The following is a 14,639-nucleotide window of genomic DNA, read 5'->3' as shown; positions in this document are numbered from 1 at the left end:
GTGAAGAGAAGAAAAACTAAAACAACCAATAGGAATGACAAGCTTCTGAAGGCCTGGATCCAAGACAAAGGCAGTGTGAGATGACTGGACAAGGAATTGCTGTGCCCCATGTCAGTGGTTTTACCAACCAGTAAGTTCTATATCTCCACTCTCCATGGCATCCTGCATCCCTCCCTCAAGTCAATCAGGGGAAGCCCAACAGTGGATTCTACATCAGAATCATGGTGTGAAAGTGCCTGGTATTGGGCCCGGAGAGATAGCACAGCGGTGGTGTTTGCCTTGCAAGCAGCCGATCCAGGACCAAAGGTGGTTGGTTTGAATCCCGGTGTCCCATATGGTCCCCTGTGCCTGCCAGGAGCTATTTCTGAGCAGACAGCCAGGAGTAACCCCTGAGCATCGCTGGGTGTGGCCCCAAAACAAAAACAAAAAAAAAAAAAAAAGAAAAGAAAATGCCTGGTCTTAGAGAATTTTTATCATAAGAGTGAGGGTAAAACCCAAAGAACTAAGTCACCTCCAAGACAATATATAATTTTCATTTTGGCTTGTTTTGGGGCCACACCTAGTGGTGCTCAGGGAACTGTGTGGTACTGGGGGCTGAACCCAAGCTTCCTAGATGCAAAGCATGTGCTCAGGCAGTTGAGTTACCTCTCTAGCCCCTGAGGACGCCTTCCTAAGGACTGAGAAGTCACATCAATCAGACAGAATGGTGGATGGTAACAGAGTACTACAGCAACCATAACAAAATGGCCAAGTTTCCCCTTTCCCCTCCTTTAGATCCCAGGCCAATTTCTTATGCCTTGAAAAAGGCAGACTTGTGCAATGAATGAAAACCATAAGAACATACTGCCCTACCTTCCCCTGTGCTCCTAGAATTTCAGGACAATTCCGTGGAGTTGGGTTCCAGTGTGGTTATCGCCACTAAATTACCTTTAGTAATTCTTCTGTATGTGATGACCTTGCTTATATTTGGCTAGGCCCCAGGGCTCTTCAGAAACACATAGACAGACTGACTCTTGGGACACCGTGGACTCTGTGGCCAGTTTACAAGTACATTCTGCCCAGCTTCTCTTGTAAGGTCATACTATGGAGGTGCTAAAGTTAGAAAACCAGTTCTCCATGAAAGGTCTATTGACCAATTTTCTTCCATTGACAAATTGTATTCAATTTTATTTATAGCCAAAATTTGGGAGGTGGGGAGGTTGGATCACACCCAGAAGTTCCCAGTGTTTATTCCTGGCTCTGTACTCAGGGATAACTCCTGGAAGGGCTGGAGACCACAAGTGATATTGGAACTTGAACCCAGTTTGCTTTGCAGACAGGACAGGTGCCCCTCTTGCCATACTCTTTTTGGCTCTAATTTCAAGGGACATTAATGTTTTATCTTAATAATAAAACCTGCTCATTAATCATAAGTTCACTTTCATACATAAATTTATCAACTTTTAATTGCTCTGTGGTTGTGCATTCATGATCCTTTTTTCACTTCATTTTGAAAAACAAAATTGCACCTTACAAAGGCAAATAAGCCAGTCTTAGATGTGCCTTTTGTAAGCTCTTTGCCACCACGGCTCTATTATTCCCTCTATAAATCTGAAATTAAAAAAAAATCATTTGTGAGGATTGGAAAGATAGAATAGACATGAGGCACTTGCCTTGCATGTGGTTGGCCCAGATTTAATCTCTGGCACCACAAAGAATCCACTCAGCTCCCCAGGAGTAAGCCTAAAGGCACTGTCAAGTGTGCCCCCCCAAAAAAAAATCAAAACTAGTTGTGGATCTGACATTTAACCTCCAGATCTTTAGAAGCTGCCAACAGAAAGTATGAACATTTTTCTACATAAGCACAATATCATCTTATCACTCAAGAAATTGCATCTACTAAGTTCATATTCAATTTTACTTGATTGACTCTCAAATATCTTCAAGCAGTTTTTGTGTGTTTTCCTTTTCTGTGGTACTTAGTCCTTCGTGCCAAAGTCTCACATATGTGTCCTGTTGTTGAGCCATATCCTCTGGCCTTTTTTAAAATTTAATTTAATTTAATTTAATTTTTCCCTCTGGTCTTTTTTTTAAGACTTAAAAACAAACACCAGAATCTGGGTCAGAGAGATAGTACAGTGGTTAAGGTACGTGCTTTGGACATGGTCAGCTCTGGTTCAAATCCTGATACTGGATATGGTCCCCTGAGCACAGAGTGAGTAGTAAAGCCTAAATATATCAGGTGTGGCCCCCAAACAACAAAAAAATCCAGGTCCCAATTCTAGATTATAAATGGTATTTCATTGTTACATCTCTTGAGTTTTCTTTAATCTAGATCCTTCCCATATTTGCTTGATGTCTTTTAAGTCTTGAGCCAGTTGTCCTGTAGACTGTCCCACAATGAGTTTTTAGCGACATCTATGATGAAGGGAAAAAGATTCAGTTGTTCCAATAAGGATAGTGCTCACTATAACCATGTGACTAAGTTGCTGTCCATAGATTCAGCCTTGTGAAAGCCTCTTTCTCCCTTTTATAATGATATGATGTCATTGATTTTATTAATTTCTGGTTTTTGAGCCACATCCAGAAGTGCTTTGTCCCAGCGCATCATTTGGGGGTCATACCTGGCAGTGCTCAGGAATACATACATGTTAGGCTGGAACTTGAACCCAGTTTGGTTTGCAGGCAGGACAGGTGCCCTACAAACCCAGGCCTCCTGATGATGAGGTACACTAGTCTTTTTCTTTTTTAGGTTTTTGGGTCACACCCAGTGACACTCATGGCTCTGCACTCAGGGATCACTCCTGGCAGGCTCGAGGAAACATGTGGGATGCCAGAGATCAAACTCGGTAGGCTTCATGCAAGGAAAACAGCCTGTCCACTGTGCTATCATTCCATCCCCATGCATGAGCCTTTTGTTGTTGTTGTTGTTTATTTTGTTTTGAAGCCACACCCAGTGACACTCAAGGGTTACTCCTGGCTATGCACTCAGAAATCGCTCCTGGCTTGGGGACCACCTGGGACGCTGGGGGATCAAACCACATTCCATCCTAGGTCAGCCGCATGCAAGGCAAATGCCCTACTGCTTGCGCCACAACTCTGGCCCCTGCACTAGCCTTTTAAGCTAGCTCCCTAGCCCCATAAGATGTTATTTTGAGAACACATGAATATTTTGCTCTCCACCTACTTTATACTTGATTAAAAAAGGCCTAAATTAATTATATATCGCGAATGATACTTTTCTTTCCAGATTTTTCAGCTCTCATCCTTCTCCAAAGAAGAGTACCTACTGACAATCCCCCACCCTCTAGGCCTCAAGTCCTTTTTCATGTTTTTATTTTCTTTGTGAATTCCTATGAATTTAGGATTCTTTTATTCACTGTACCATTTGATTCTAAAGTTTGGCCACCTCTGGCCAGTGGGAGCCCCTTGATTTTATACATTATTTGTTTGTATGTCATTTTGAAATATCCCAGATCAGTCTGGATTTCTAAATCAATTAGGAAGAAAGATTGAGTTTTCAGATTAGAATGATTATATTGGAGCTACAAAGGTTTCCGCCAAGCTATACAGGTGTTTGGGAGGCTGGATACTTGGGCCAGGGGAACTTGAGATTCTTTTAGGAAGGTAGACAGGTAAGATATGGTAAAATGAAGCTTGTTTGACAAATAATAGATTCACCAATTATTTGACATATGTAGATGTCATATATCCATATCCATATCCAATACTATATACTCAAATAGACTCCCCAAAAATACACCAGCCTATTCCTTTGCCGACAACACTCCTAGTGTAATGATTATTTTACTATCTAACAAACCAATATTCTGGTACTTCAGTTCCTCCTTTGCACAGGTCCTGAGAACCCAGTGCTATCATCTGGGGAGACCACCCTTAAATTTTTGAACAGTTGGGTCAGAAGTCCCCTATTTCCACTGTTCTCTGGGAACCAGGAAGCTTATTTCAGGCCTTCTCTTTGGGCAAGTGCCTAATGTTATTCAGTTCCTTAATTTTGTTTAAAATTTCTATAACCTTGCACTGGATAGACCAAAGAAAGGTCACAAACCATTTCACAATGTTCTCATAAGCACTGTAGGAATTCACAGGGTCACCCCAGGCCTGAAGGGTTGCAGTAGTTTCTTTGGGGGGGGGGAGTTGGGGCCACACCTGGTGGCTCTCATTGGTTACTCCTGGCTCTGAGCTAAGGTATAACTGCTGGAAGGCTCAGGGGACCATATGGGATGCTGGGGATGGAACCAGGGTCAAACACCCTCTCCACTGTGCTATTATTCTGGCCTCCCTGTAGTTTCTTAATTTCTTTTTCTTTTTTTTTTTTTTTGTTTTTGGTTTTTGGGTCACACCTGGCAGCACACAGGAGTTACTCCTGGATTTGTGCTCAAGTCGCTCCTGGCAGGCTTGGGGGACCATATGGGATGCCGGGATTCGAATCACCGTCTGTTCAAATCAGCTGTGTGCAAGGCAAATGCCTTACCGCTGTGCTATCTCTATGGCCAAGTTTCTTAATTTCTAACAAAAGTCAGTAGGCTCAGGATTTTCCACTCTTGACTACTTTAGAAGTGTTTCTTTCTGGACAGACTTTAAGAATTGGTGGATGGGGCCGGGCGGTGGCGCTAAAGGTAAGGTGCCTGCCTTGCCTGCGCTAGCCTTGGACGGACCGCGGTTCGATCCCCCGGTGTCCCATATGGTCCCCCAAGCCAGGAGCAACTTCTGAGCACATAGCCAGGAGTAACCCCTGAGCGTTACCGGCTGTGGCCCAAAAACCAAAAAAAAAAAAAAAAAAAAAAAAATTCAACATAAACATGGGAGAACTTTGCAGTCCAGCAGATCTAAGTTCCTCAGGACCTTTCTGACAGGGGAACACTGAATTGAACCCAATCCCAGTCTTCCAAAATATGGAGACTCTCTTAGGGTTAGAACAATAGTTATGGTCCTCTACACTTCCCAGGAGTGATCCCTGAGTGCAGAGCCAGGAGTAACTCAAATATAGCTGGGTATGGCCCTCAAGACAAAAACAAACCGAAAAATGACTCTATGTTAGGCAGGGATGCTCATTCTACTACTGGGAATATGTAATACTGTGAACTGCATTACTAAGTGATTTCTATCTCAAATCCCATATAAAAAAAACTTACAAGAACCACTTTTATTTTAAATATGGATTTCCCCCACACCTTTAAGTCTTCAATGAATAATTTACTTGTGTTGTTTGCAGAGTCTTTAGCCCAGCCTTTTACTTGTAATTAAAAATATCAATGTGCTATTAAATAACTCTGAAAAGCATAATTTTAACTCCTAGCTTTTTTCTTTCCTTTTAGGTCACACCCAGCAGCCTTCAAAGGTTACTCCTGCTCTGTACTCAGAAATTACTCCTGGCAGACTCAAGGGACCATCTAGGATGCAGGGATCAAACCCTGGTTGGCCACATGCAAGGCAAATGCCCTACCTGCTGAGCTATCACTCCAGCTCCAACTTCTAACTTTTTAAACTGTGGGGTTTGACCCTACATAATCACTTAACTGAAATCTGAGCTGTTAAAATTATTTTTACAATAGAAAACAATTTATAAACATGCAACAACCAAAGGCTAAATCAACTAAATCAACCTTATAAAGAATCCAAGGTTTCAGGGGCCAGAGTGATAGTATAGCAAGTAGGGTTTGCCTTGCACCTGGCCAACCTGTATTTGAACCCTGATACCCCATATGATCCCCTGAGCCTGCCAGGAATAATCCCTGAGTGCAGAACCAAAGGTAAATCCTGGGCACTACTGGGTGTGGGCCCCCCCCCAAAAAAAAAAAACAAGAAAAACAAAGAATTCAAAATGTCTGACAACCTTGTGTTAAGGCATTTCTGACTTGCCTAATAAGTTGCATTTCTCTGGCCAAAAGGGCTCAAAAGTGGAAAGGCTCAAGAAGCCCTTATCTTGGGGCTGGAGTGATGGTGCAAGGGGTAAGGCATCTGCCTTGCCTCCACTAGCCTAGGACAAATCACAGTTCGATCCCCTGGCATCCTATATGAGCCCCCAAGCCAGGAGCAATTTCTGAGCGCATAGCCAGGAGTAATCCCTGAGTGTCACCAGGTGTGGACCAAAAATCTAAAGGAAGAAGCCCTGATCTAATGGAAAAAAACGTACATTAACAAAAATTCCCATGCATTTTGAGTGGTCGAACTGAAGAGTCTAAGGATAAAGTTGAACACATCTTAGTTGCTTTCCAGTAGTCACAGATCTGAATGGAAATTCACTTGGTTGAGAAGCAGCTTTCAGTGACTGGCAGAGGGCATGTAACTTAAGCTGAGGAAGAAGCACTAGCGTGGCCAGGTGTGGATGAAAAGGTCTTTCTAGCTAGAAGCAAGATTGACGTCCTCAGGAGTGTTGGCTGCTTTGGGGCCTGAACCAGCATTTGTTCTCTAATAACATTCATTCCTGCTGTATATCAGATGTGAAAACATACAATTGAGCAGTCTACTGTCACAGATATTGACATTTCTTTTTTCTTTTCTTTTCTTTTTTGGTTTTTGGGCCACACCCAGCGATGCTCGGGCGTTACTCCTGGCTGTCTGCTCAGAAATAGCTCCTGGCAGGCACGGGGGACCATATGGAACACCGGGATTTGAACCAACCACCTTTGGTCCTGGATTGGCTGCTTGCAAGGCAAATGCCGCTGTGCTATCTCTCCGGGCCCTATTAAGACATTTCTATCTAAATTCAATGAAACAAGGCAGGGAGGTATGATTGAAGATGAATCAATAGCCATGAAGACTGAGAGCATAAATTCTTGATTAGGTTGGCCGCATCAGGATCTCATCTGGGGTACAAGTGGTTTTTATCTGAGCCTCTCTTTTATGGAGTTGATTTTCATGATTAGTCTGCTTGGACCTACCTAATTAACTGTGGCCTTAGTGCCGTTTCATATAATTATCGTTGCAAAAAGGAATATTGCAATATCTAAACTTTTTATTTAATTTTTTTTTTGGTCTTTGGGCCACACCCGATGACACTCGGGGGTTACTCCAGGCTATGCGCTCAGAAATCGCTCCTGGCTTGGGGGACCACATGGGATGCCAGGGAATCGAATCCTACGCAAACAGGGGCAAGGCAGACGCCTTACCTCTAGCACCACCATGCCGGCCCTAAACTTTTTTTTTTAACCCCGATACCTCAACTCTTAATCAGTCTCCTGCTTCAAAAAAGAACTTTCACTTGAAACCATTGTGGTAATATACAAATATTTTAACAGTAATGCCAACTTTTGTTAATGTGGCAAATAAGACGGTCAATGTTTTAAATATCAGGGATGAAGGGCTGGAGAGCTAGTACAGTGGAGTAAGGCACTTTACAAGCAGACTTAAATTCAATTCCTGGCCACCCCTATAGGATCCCCTCAGTATTGCCTGGATTCCTGAGCACCTCTGGGTGTTTATCTCCCCCACACCCCAAATACCAACTACATCTTAGCCTGGGATTTCTAACTGGGCCCCTTCCTGGAAACACTGTCCTGATTCTATTCCCTTGCAATTATGACAACAGAGTAGGTAAGTCATTAAAGCCTAACCTTAAGAAACTACAGAATGGGGGGCCAGAGAGATAGCATGGAGATAAGGCATTTGCCTTGCATGCAGGACAGTGGTTCAAATCCCGGCATCCCATATGGTCCCCTCGAGACTGCCAAGACCGATTTCTGAGTGTAGAGCCAGGAGTAACCCTTGAGCGCTGCAGGGTGTGACTCAAAAACCAAAAAAAAAGGAAAAAAATAGAAAAAGAAGAGAAACTGCAGAATGGGGCCAGAGCAATAGACAGCATCATCTGCCTTGCATGTGGCCAACCTGGGACATACCTAGGACAGACCTGGGCTCAATCCTCGGCATCCCATATGGTCCCCCGAACCTGCCAGGAGCAATTTCTGCGCGCAGAGCCAGGAGTAACTAACCTTTGAGCGCTGCCAGGTGTGGCCCCAAAACAGAGGGGGGGGGGGAGAGAGAGAGAGAGAGAGAGAGAGAGAGAGAGAGAGAGAGAGAGAGAGAGAGAGGAGAGAGAGAGAGAGCAAAACAAAACAAAACAAAAAACAAAACTGCAGAATGAAAGAATGGGCTCTGAAGCTTTGCAATGAGGGTGTGTGTTTGTAATAATCAGCAAATTGCTCAGCTGTTAACCAGAATTACTAAAACATAATGTAGATGTTCAGATTACTGTGTTTTCCAATACCGATCAGATACTGATAAAAGTCACCAATGCTAATTACAAACCTGAATTCTGATGTGAAACTTATGGCTCAAGTACCCTGGAGAGTTTACAGCAGATGGCTTGTTGCCGAGGAAAGTAACTTTTGCCCTGATCACATATACAAATCATTTGGAAGTGACAAGTATTAGTGAGAAGATATTCCAGGTTACACAGCTCGCTCAACAGGGGACGGGAAGTATTCAGCAAGATTAACTACGAATATTGGTTTTCTAAAATATTGCCTCACTGTGAGGCTTAGATATATGGGAAAGAAGAGAAGACAGAAGTTGAGGATGAATCCAAGCCAGAGGAAGTCCACAGCCAAAAGGAGAAAGGCTGCTAATAAACTTCCTACAAAGTTTTCTCCTAATTGTAACAATTTCTACATTACACCCAAAGAATGCAAGACAATGGAAAATTAACGCAAAAATAATAGCTTTCATATAGTTTGCCAAATCAAATGTGTGAGAAAATAACGGTTTCCCCAGCTTCTTGCTGAAACAAAGTCAGACTCCAAACCTTTATCAAGGGATAAACCTGTATATAATAGAGGGTACAGTATACACTTTAGGGACACAATCGCAACAGTCCCAGGAAGCTCAACAAAATTCTTTAGTGCAACGTCTTCCTACCACGTAGCTCTAGTAGGACTTGGTTTGAAGCATTAATATGACTTAATTATCCCCGCTGGGTTTAAAAATTTGTGAACTTCGATTAAAGTTTCAAGGTGGTAGCTTAAGTTCCTGAAGGTATTTGTACTTGAGGGGGTGCAGGGTGTAGAGAAGGGGTGCAGGGTGTAGAGAGAGGGTGCAGGGTGTAGGAAGGGGGTGCAGGTGTACAGAGGGGGGTCAAGGTGTAAAGAGGGGTGTGCAGGGTGGAGAGAAGAGGAGTGCTAGGTGTAGAGAGGGAGTGCAGGATGGAGAAGGGTGCAGGTGGGGGGAGAAGAGGTGCGGGTGTAGAGGGGGGTACAGGGTGTCGATAAGGGGTTCAGGGTGTAGAGTGGGGGCTACGACTTGTAGAGAGGGGTGTGCAGGTGTAGAGAGGGAGTGCAGGATGGAGAAAGGGTGCAGGGTGCGGAGAGGGGGATACAGGTGGAAGGAGGGAGAGAGGTGTCGAATGGAGAGGGGGTGCCAGTTGAAGAGGGGTGCAGAGGGGGTGCCAAAGATGACGACGTGGGTTCGGTTCGGGCCGGGTCAAGCGACGCAACTGCCTTGGAATTCGGTTCCCCACCGGCGCGCCCGTTCGGCGAGGCCCGGCCGGAGCCTTAGCGTGGAGCCCTTGCCGCGCAGCCCGGCCCCGAATGTGGGGTGCCCTCGCCCCCATCGTGAGCCACCCCGCGGAAGGAGGGAGGGAGGGAGAGTCGCGGGGCCTGGAGCCTGCGGAGCGGGAAAGCCGGGCTCCTCCGCAGGGCCCGAGCTCCTTCCACAGCGCCGCGCTTGCGGGCCGCCTTTAGGACCGCAAGGGAGCCGCCTAGAGGGAGCCGCCCAGATGGACGCTGCGAGGCGTGGCCTCCCCGGGAGTAGGGGGCGTGTCTTCCTGACGCAACGTCCTATGGCGCCGCTGATTGGCTGAGGCGCTTCAGCGGAGCCCTCGAGGGCGTGTCCTCTCGAGAAAAGGGCGAACGGGAGGCGTGGCTAGTGGGGCGGAGCTTCGTGACGCAACGTCGCCCGGCGCCGCTGATTGGCTAAGGCGCCTGCGCGGAGCGTCCCCGCCCGGCCTGCCTGCCTGCCTGCCTGTCTGCCCGCTGGCCTGCCTGCCGCTCCTCGGCGCGCGCCGGCTCGTGAGGGAACCGCTGAGGCGACGCGAGGAGAGAGAAGGGAGCGGAAGGAGGACGCGCCCGCTCGTCGTCCGCTCGGCTGACTGACTCTTTCTCCGCTCCCTGAGGAGGGAGGAGCCGCCGCCGCCGCGACTCAGGCACGCCCCGCCCGCCTCAGGCCTGAGGAGAGGAGCCGCCGAGGCGACCCCGCCGCCGCCTGCGCCTCGTTGAGCCCGAGGCCCAGAAGCCGGCCCGGCCTTGAGGCGGCCGGCGGGCATGGAGACGAGGCCGCGCTCCTGACGGCCGCCGCGCGCCTCGCCTCGCTCGCCTCGCCTCCCCGCTCGCATGTCCGCGCCGCGCTAGCCGAGGATGCTGAGGATGAAGCTGCCGCCCAAGCCGACGCCGCCGCCGCCGCCGTCGCTGTCGTTGTCGCTGCCGCCCGAGGCCCCGGACGAGCCCGAGGCGGACGCGCGGCCGGGCGCCAAGGCCCCGCCTCGCCGCCGCCGCCAGGACGGCCGCCCCCCGCCGCCCGCCGCCCCGGGCCCGCCGCGGGGACCCCCGACGGCGCCGCCTCTCCATCTCCCGCCGCCTCCGCCTCCGCAGCCGCCCTCGCCGTCGCCGTCGCCCGTGGCCGGCGGCGGCCCCTTCCCGGGCTCGGGCCCGGGCTCGGGCTCGCGGGCGCGCGAGCAGGAGCGCGTGTTCGAGTGGTTCGGGCTGGCGCTGGGCTCGGCGCAGCGCCTGGAGTTCGTGTGCGGCCTCCTGGACCTGTGCAACCCGCTGGAGCTGCGCTTCCTGGGCTCGTGCCTGGAGGACCTGGCGCGCAAGGACTACCACTGCCTGCGCGACGCCGAGGCCAAGGCCAACGGGCTCTCGGACCCGGGCCCGCTGGCCGACTTCCGCCAGGCGGCCGTGCGCTCGCGCCTCCTCGTCTACCTGGCGCTGCTGGGCTCGGAGAACCGCGAGGCGGCCGGCCGCCTGCACCGCCTGCTGCCCTCGGTGGACGCCGTGCTCCGCAGCCTGCGCGAGGGCCCCGCCGCCGCCGACGACGACGAGGAGGACGAGGACGACGACGACGACGACGAGGAGCAGCAGCAGCAGCAGCAGCAGGACGTGGCCGAGCCGGGCGCCGCCGCCGGGCTCAACGCGCGCGCCCGCGAGGAGCTGCTGCTGCTCTTCACCATGGCCTCCCTGCACCCGGCCTTCTCCTTCCACCAGCGCGTCACCCTGCGCGAGCACCTCGACCGGCTCCGAGCCGCGCTGTGCGGAGGCGCCGAGGACGCGGAGGTGGTCTCCGAGGCCGGGCCCTGGGCCCAGGTGAGGTTTAGGTGGACGCCGCCCCGGGGCGCGGCCCGCAGCGCACGCACGCACACACACCCCCAGCTTGCACACACACGCACGCACAGGCACCCCCAGCTTGCACACGCACGCACACGCGTGCCCCGACATCCCTGCCAACCGGGATGGGGCCGACCGCACCCCTCCTCCCCCGCACTCACACGCTGGCACCCGCCATAACCCAATCCTCTATCTTGGCTCCTGCTTGCTTGCTTGCCGTTCCAGAGCCCTGGCAGGGGGCTGGCCGAGCCCGCGCGCCTGGGAGACTCTGGGGAGACCTCCTGGCGGGGTCCGCGAGGGACTAGCTTCAGGGAATGGTGGGGCGCTATAGACGAGCCTTTGGGGTGTGTCACTGCAGTTGTAGCCTGGAGTGCCTTCCAAGGCGAGGCGAGGAGGCGTCTGTCACTTCCATGATCCCCCCCCCATCCTACACACTCCTGCGTAGGGTGCATGTTCAACTGCTGGATAAGGAGGGACCCGCCCTTACTTAGTATGAGCTGAAAGGGCCAGTTTCAGGGCCTGGGCCCAGGACTGATGTTCACCCTGCAAGTGTGATTTGGAGGTGCTAGGCAAAACCCAAACCAGTCCACCAACAGCGCTGGCCTGCAGAAGGATGTGCTGCTCCTGAGCAGCATCACTGCTGGCCTTGAAGGGCCTTCCCTCCTGCCCAGAGACGCCCCCTATGCATGCATATCTTTCTCCCCCCTCACCCCCACGAGATGCTGTCCTAAACCAGGGCGGTGCCCCTAGGCACAGCCGTGCCCTACAAATTAAACACGAAATTGTAGTAGATGAGAGAGAGAGAGAGACTACAGGTGAGCCAGTAGGTGCAAATACTAAATGTGATTTTCATAGTCGTGGAAAGCAGTTTAATCTAGACCTAGTTTAAGGGACTTCTGGGGGGAGGGGGCTAGGATTCAAAGTAAAAACAACTTATTGGCTTATACTATGGCTCATGCACACTCTAGTCTCTTAAAAGTATTTATTTGGATGCCATGCTTTCCAGTTCAGGTGATCTCCAGGATGATGCAGAAGAAAAGCCAACCCCTCCACGCTTTGCTTCTTTGCTTAGAAGTGGACTTGATTATCCGTGGGCCTTCAATACCCTGGAATTAAAACTACCATGTGCGTCTCTTAATGGCTGTGTAGGCTCGGAATCATAGACCCCAGGAATTAGGGCTGGATTGCAGTTACCGTTTAGGCACGTGGTGCACTAAGTGTGCTGTAAGCCTGCGTCCACGGTGCATTTTGAGAAGAGGGCCAAGGGCCAGGGGAGGTGCTCGAGGAAGTCCTGGCTCCATCCGCCCAACTGTGTGCCCTCTCCCCCACCCCCCAGCACCCTAGCACAGAAAAAGGAGTGGATAAGGCCTCTCTGAACCACATGTGCATAATTTACAAAAAAAACTCAGGAATGCTTACACCCACTTGGTAAAATTCCGTTTCTATCTTGTAAAGATAATCTGTGATTATAGATCTGATGAGAATGACCCACAGTGGGACAGTTAATGTCATTACAGACGTGGGGTGAGTGGCTTCACTTGCAGGAAGGACCCTTTGACTTGCTCCTTGGAATGGAGCTGGGAAGGGACTGGAGGAAGGGGAGAGGTGCCTGAAAACCCTAGTTAATAACATTTGGGGGCTGTGGTTTCTTGGACGTGCTCATGCGGTACTCCTAGCTCTGCTCAGGGATTACCCCTCGATCCGTAGGGCTGGAGATGGAACCTGGGCGACTGCGTGTTGGTCCAAAGCCACTGCCCTAAGGCTCCGGCCCCCTGATGAGATAGGTATTTTATCCCGACTGCAGTTGTGCCCTCGCTGGCTGGCAGCTGTGAGTGCGGGAGGAGTGGACCGTGAGGCCGGGCATGCTGCCATCCTTCACATCCAGTGTGATACCCTCCCTCCGTGGTCTTGAGGGAACGAGCGGAGGGGAGGGGCTCCCTGAGAGCGTTGGGTGCCTGGTGGGACTCTCAGTAGGAAAGGATCACTCCCCTACCGAACCGCTGACACCCCACTCTGCTCCCCATTGGTGGTCCCATCCCTTGGGCCTTGAGACCTTTTCCAGTGCTCCCCTGCAGGAGGTGAGCCAGACGTCGGTCACGCGCCGGCCAGCTTACGGGCCGATCGACAGCGACGGCGATTGGGAGGTTCTGGCTTGCGGGCTCCGCCCCGCCCTGCCCTGCGAAATGGCGGCGGCACCCCCGTGATCGACCTGGCCCGCCTCCCGGGTGGGCGGGCTGACGGCGGCTGGGCCTGGCCTCGCCTCTAGTGGCCTCTGCGGGGCGGCCGGGAGTTGGGGCACCACGTGGATGGTGGAGCATGGAGTGAGAAGGGGAAGCAGTTTGCACAGCCGGCTGTTGCCCCGGAAGTGACCTAGACACTTGTCGGTAGCTTTTAGGAGGGCTCCTAAGTTACTGCCACCAAGTGTTAAGTGAATACTGGAGGCTCATTTCAGTTCTCATGGTAGTACCCCCCTCTTATAGCTCAGCAGAGGGGTCTTCAAGTCGAGGCCGCAGCTTCTCTGTTCCATGAATAAGCACATTGAATGACTTACTGACAGGAGCTTGTGCTTCAAAGCAGTTTTAGCTTCTGAGCTTTCAAGTGACTTAAGCCCAGCAATTGCTCGGTAACCTACCAGGGCTATGATGTGAGTAGTTGGGGTAATAACTATGCCACAAACTGAACTTGCAGAACTGTGGTTATTTTTTAAGGAAAAAAGTGAAAGACGGTTCGACTAGTCATTGCTTTTGAAAATTGCTTCCCTTCGTGTTTTGAATGAGTAGATTTCAGCTTTAAATGTGCCTTGTTTTTAGGAGACTGTGCGCACAAAATTCATCAGGTAGAGGATAGTGTCCCAGGAACTTTTTCTCGGTGGAGGATGGTGACTTTGGAATTGTGTGTGCTTGGTGTGGTTTTACCTTAGAAAGTTACAGATGGTCTACTGCCCTATATTATTGTTGGAAGTTACTTGTCTTTTTTTTGAAGCAGGAGCGGTGCTCGGGGCTTACTCTGTGCTATGTATTCAGGGATCACTTCTGGTGGAACCAGATCTGGGGAACCCTCTGTGGTGCCAGGAGTTTATCTAGGTGAGGCCATATGCAAGGAAGTGCTTTATCAGGTATAATAATCCCTTCCGACCCAAAATCTGGTTTCTAAAATTGAAGTCTTTTTGTTAGGAACTAGTAGATTCAGTGCATTGAAAATCGCAACAAAGCTCCTGCTACGTCCCTTATTTTGGTTTAGGGGGGCCACACAGCAACGCCAGAGATTACTTCTGGTTCTGCACTCAGGAATTACTCATGGCAGAGGCCATAGGGGACAGGATAC

The 14,639-nt window shown here is 50.3% G+C and overlaps 1 protein-coding gene across 1 annotated transcript in view; it reads left to right on the top strand.

Moving 5' to 3' along the window:
• The first annotated feature begins 10,349 nt into the window (after window positions 1–10,349).
• Window positions 10,350–14,639, top strand: part of ZCCHC2 (zinc finger CCHC-type containing 2) — a 48,066-nt gene continuing 43,776 nt past the window's right edge. Inside the window, exon 1 of the mRNA XM_049782075.1 lies at window positions 10,350–11,294. Coding sequence (XP_049638032.1) covers window positions 10,350–11,294 — 945 coding nt within the window. The remainder of the gene's footprint in view (window positions 11,295–14,639) is intronic.

Source organism: Suncus etruscus, chromosome 10 (assembly GCF_024139225.1).
Source record: "Suncus etruscus isolate mSunEtr1 chromosome 10, mSunEtr1.pri.cur, whole genome shotgun sequence".
NCBI lineage: Eukaryota > Metazoa > Chordata > Mammalia > Eulipotyphla > Soricidae > Suncus > Suncus etruscus.
This window is presented reverse-complemented; position numbering and strand designations above follow the sequence as displayed.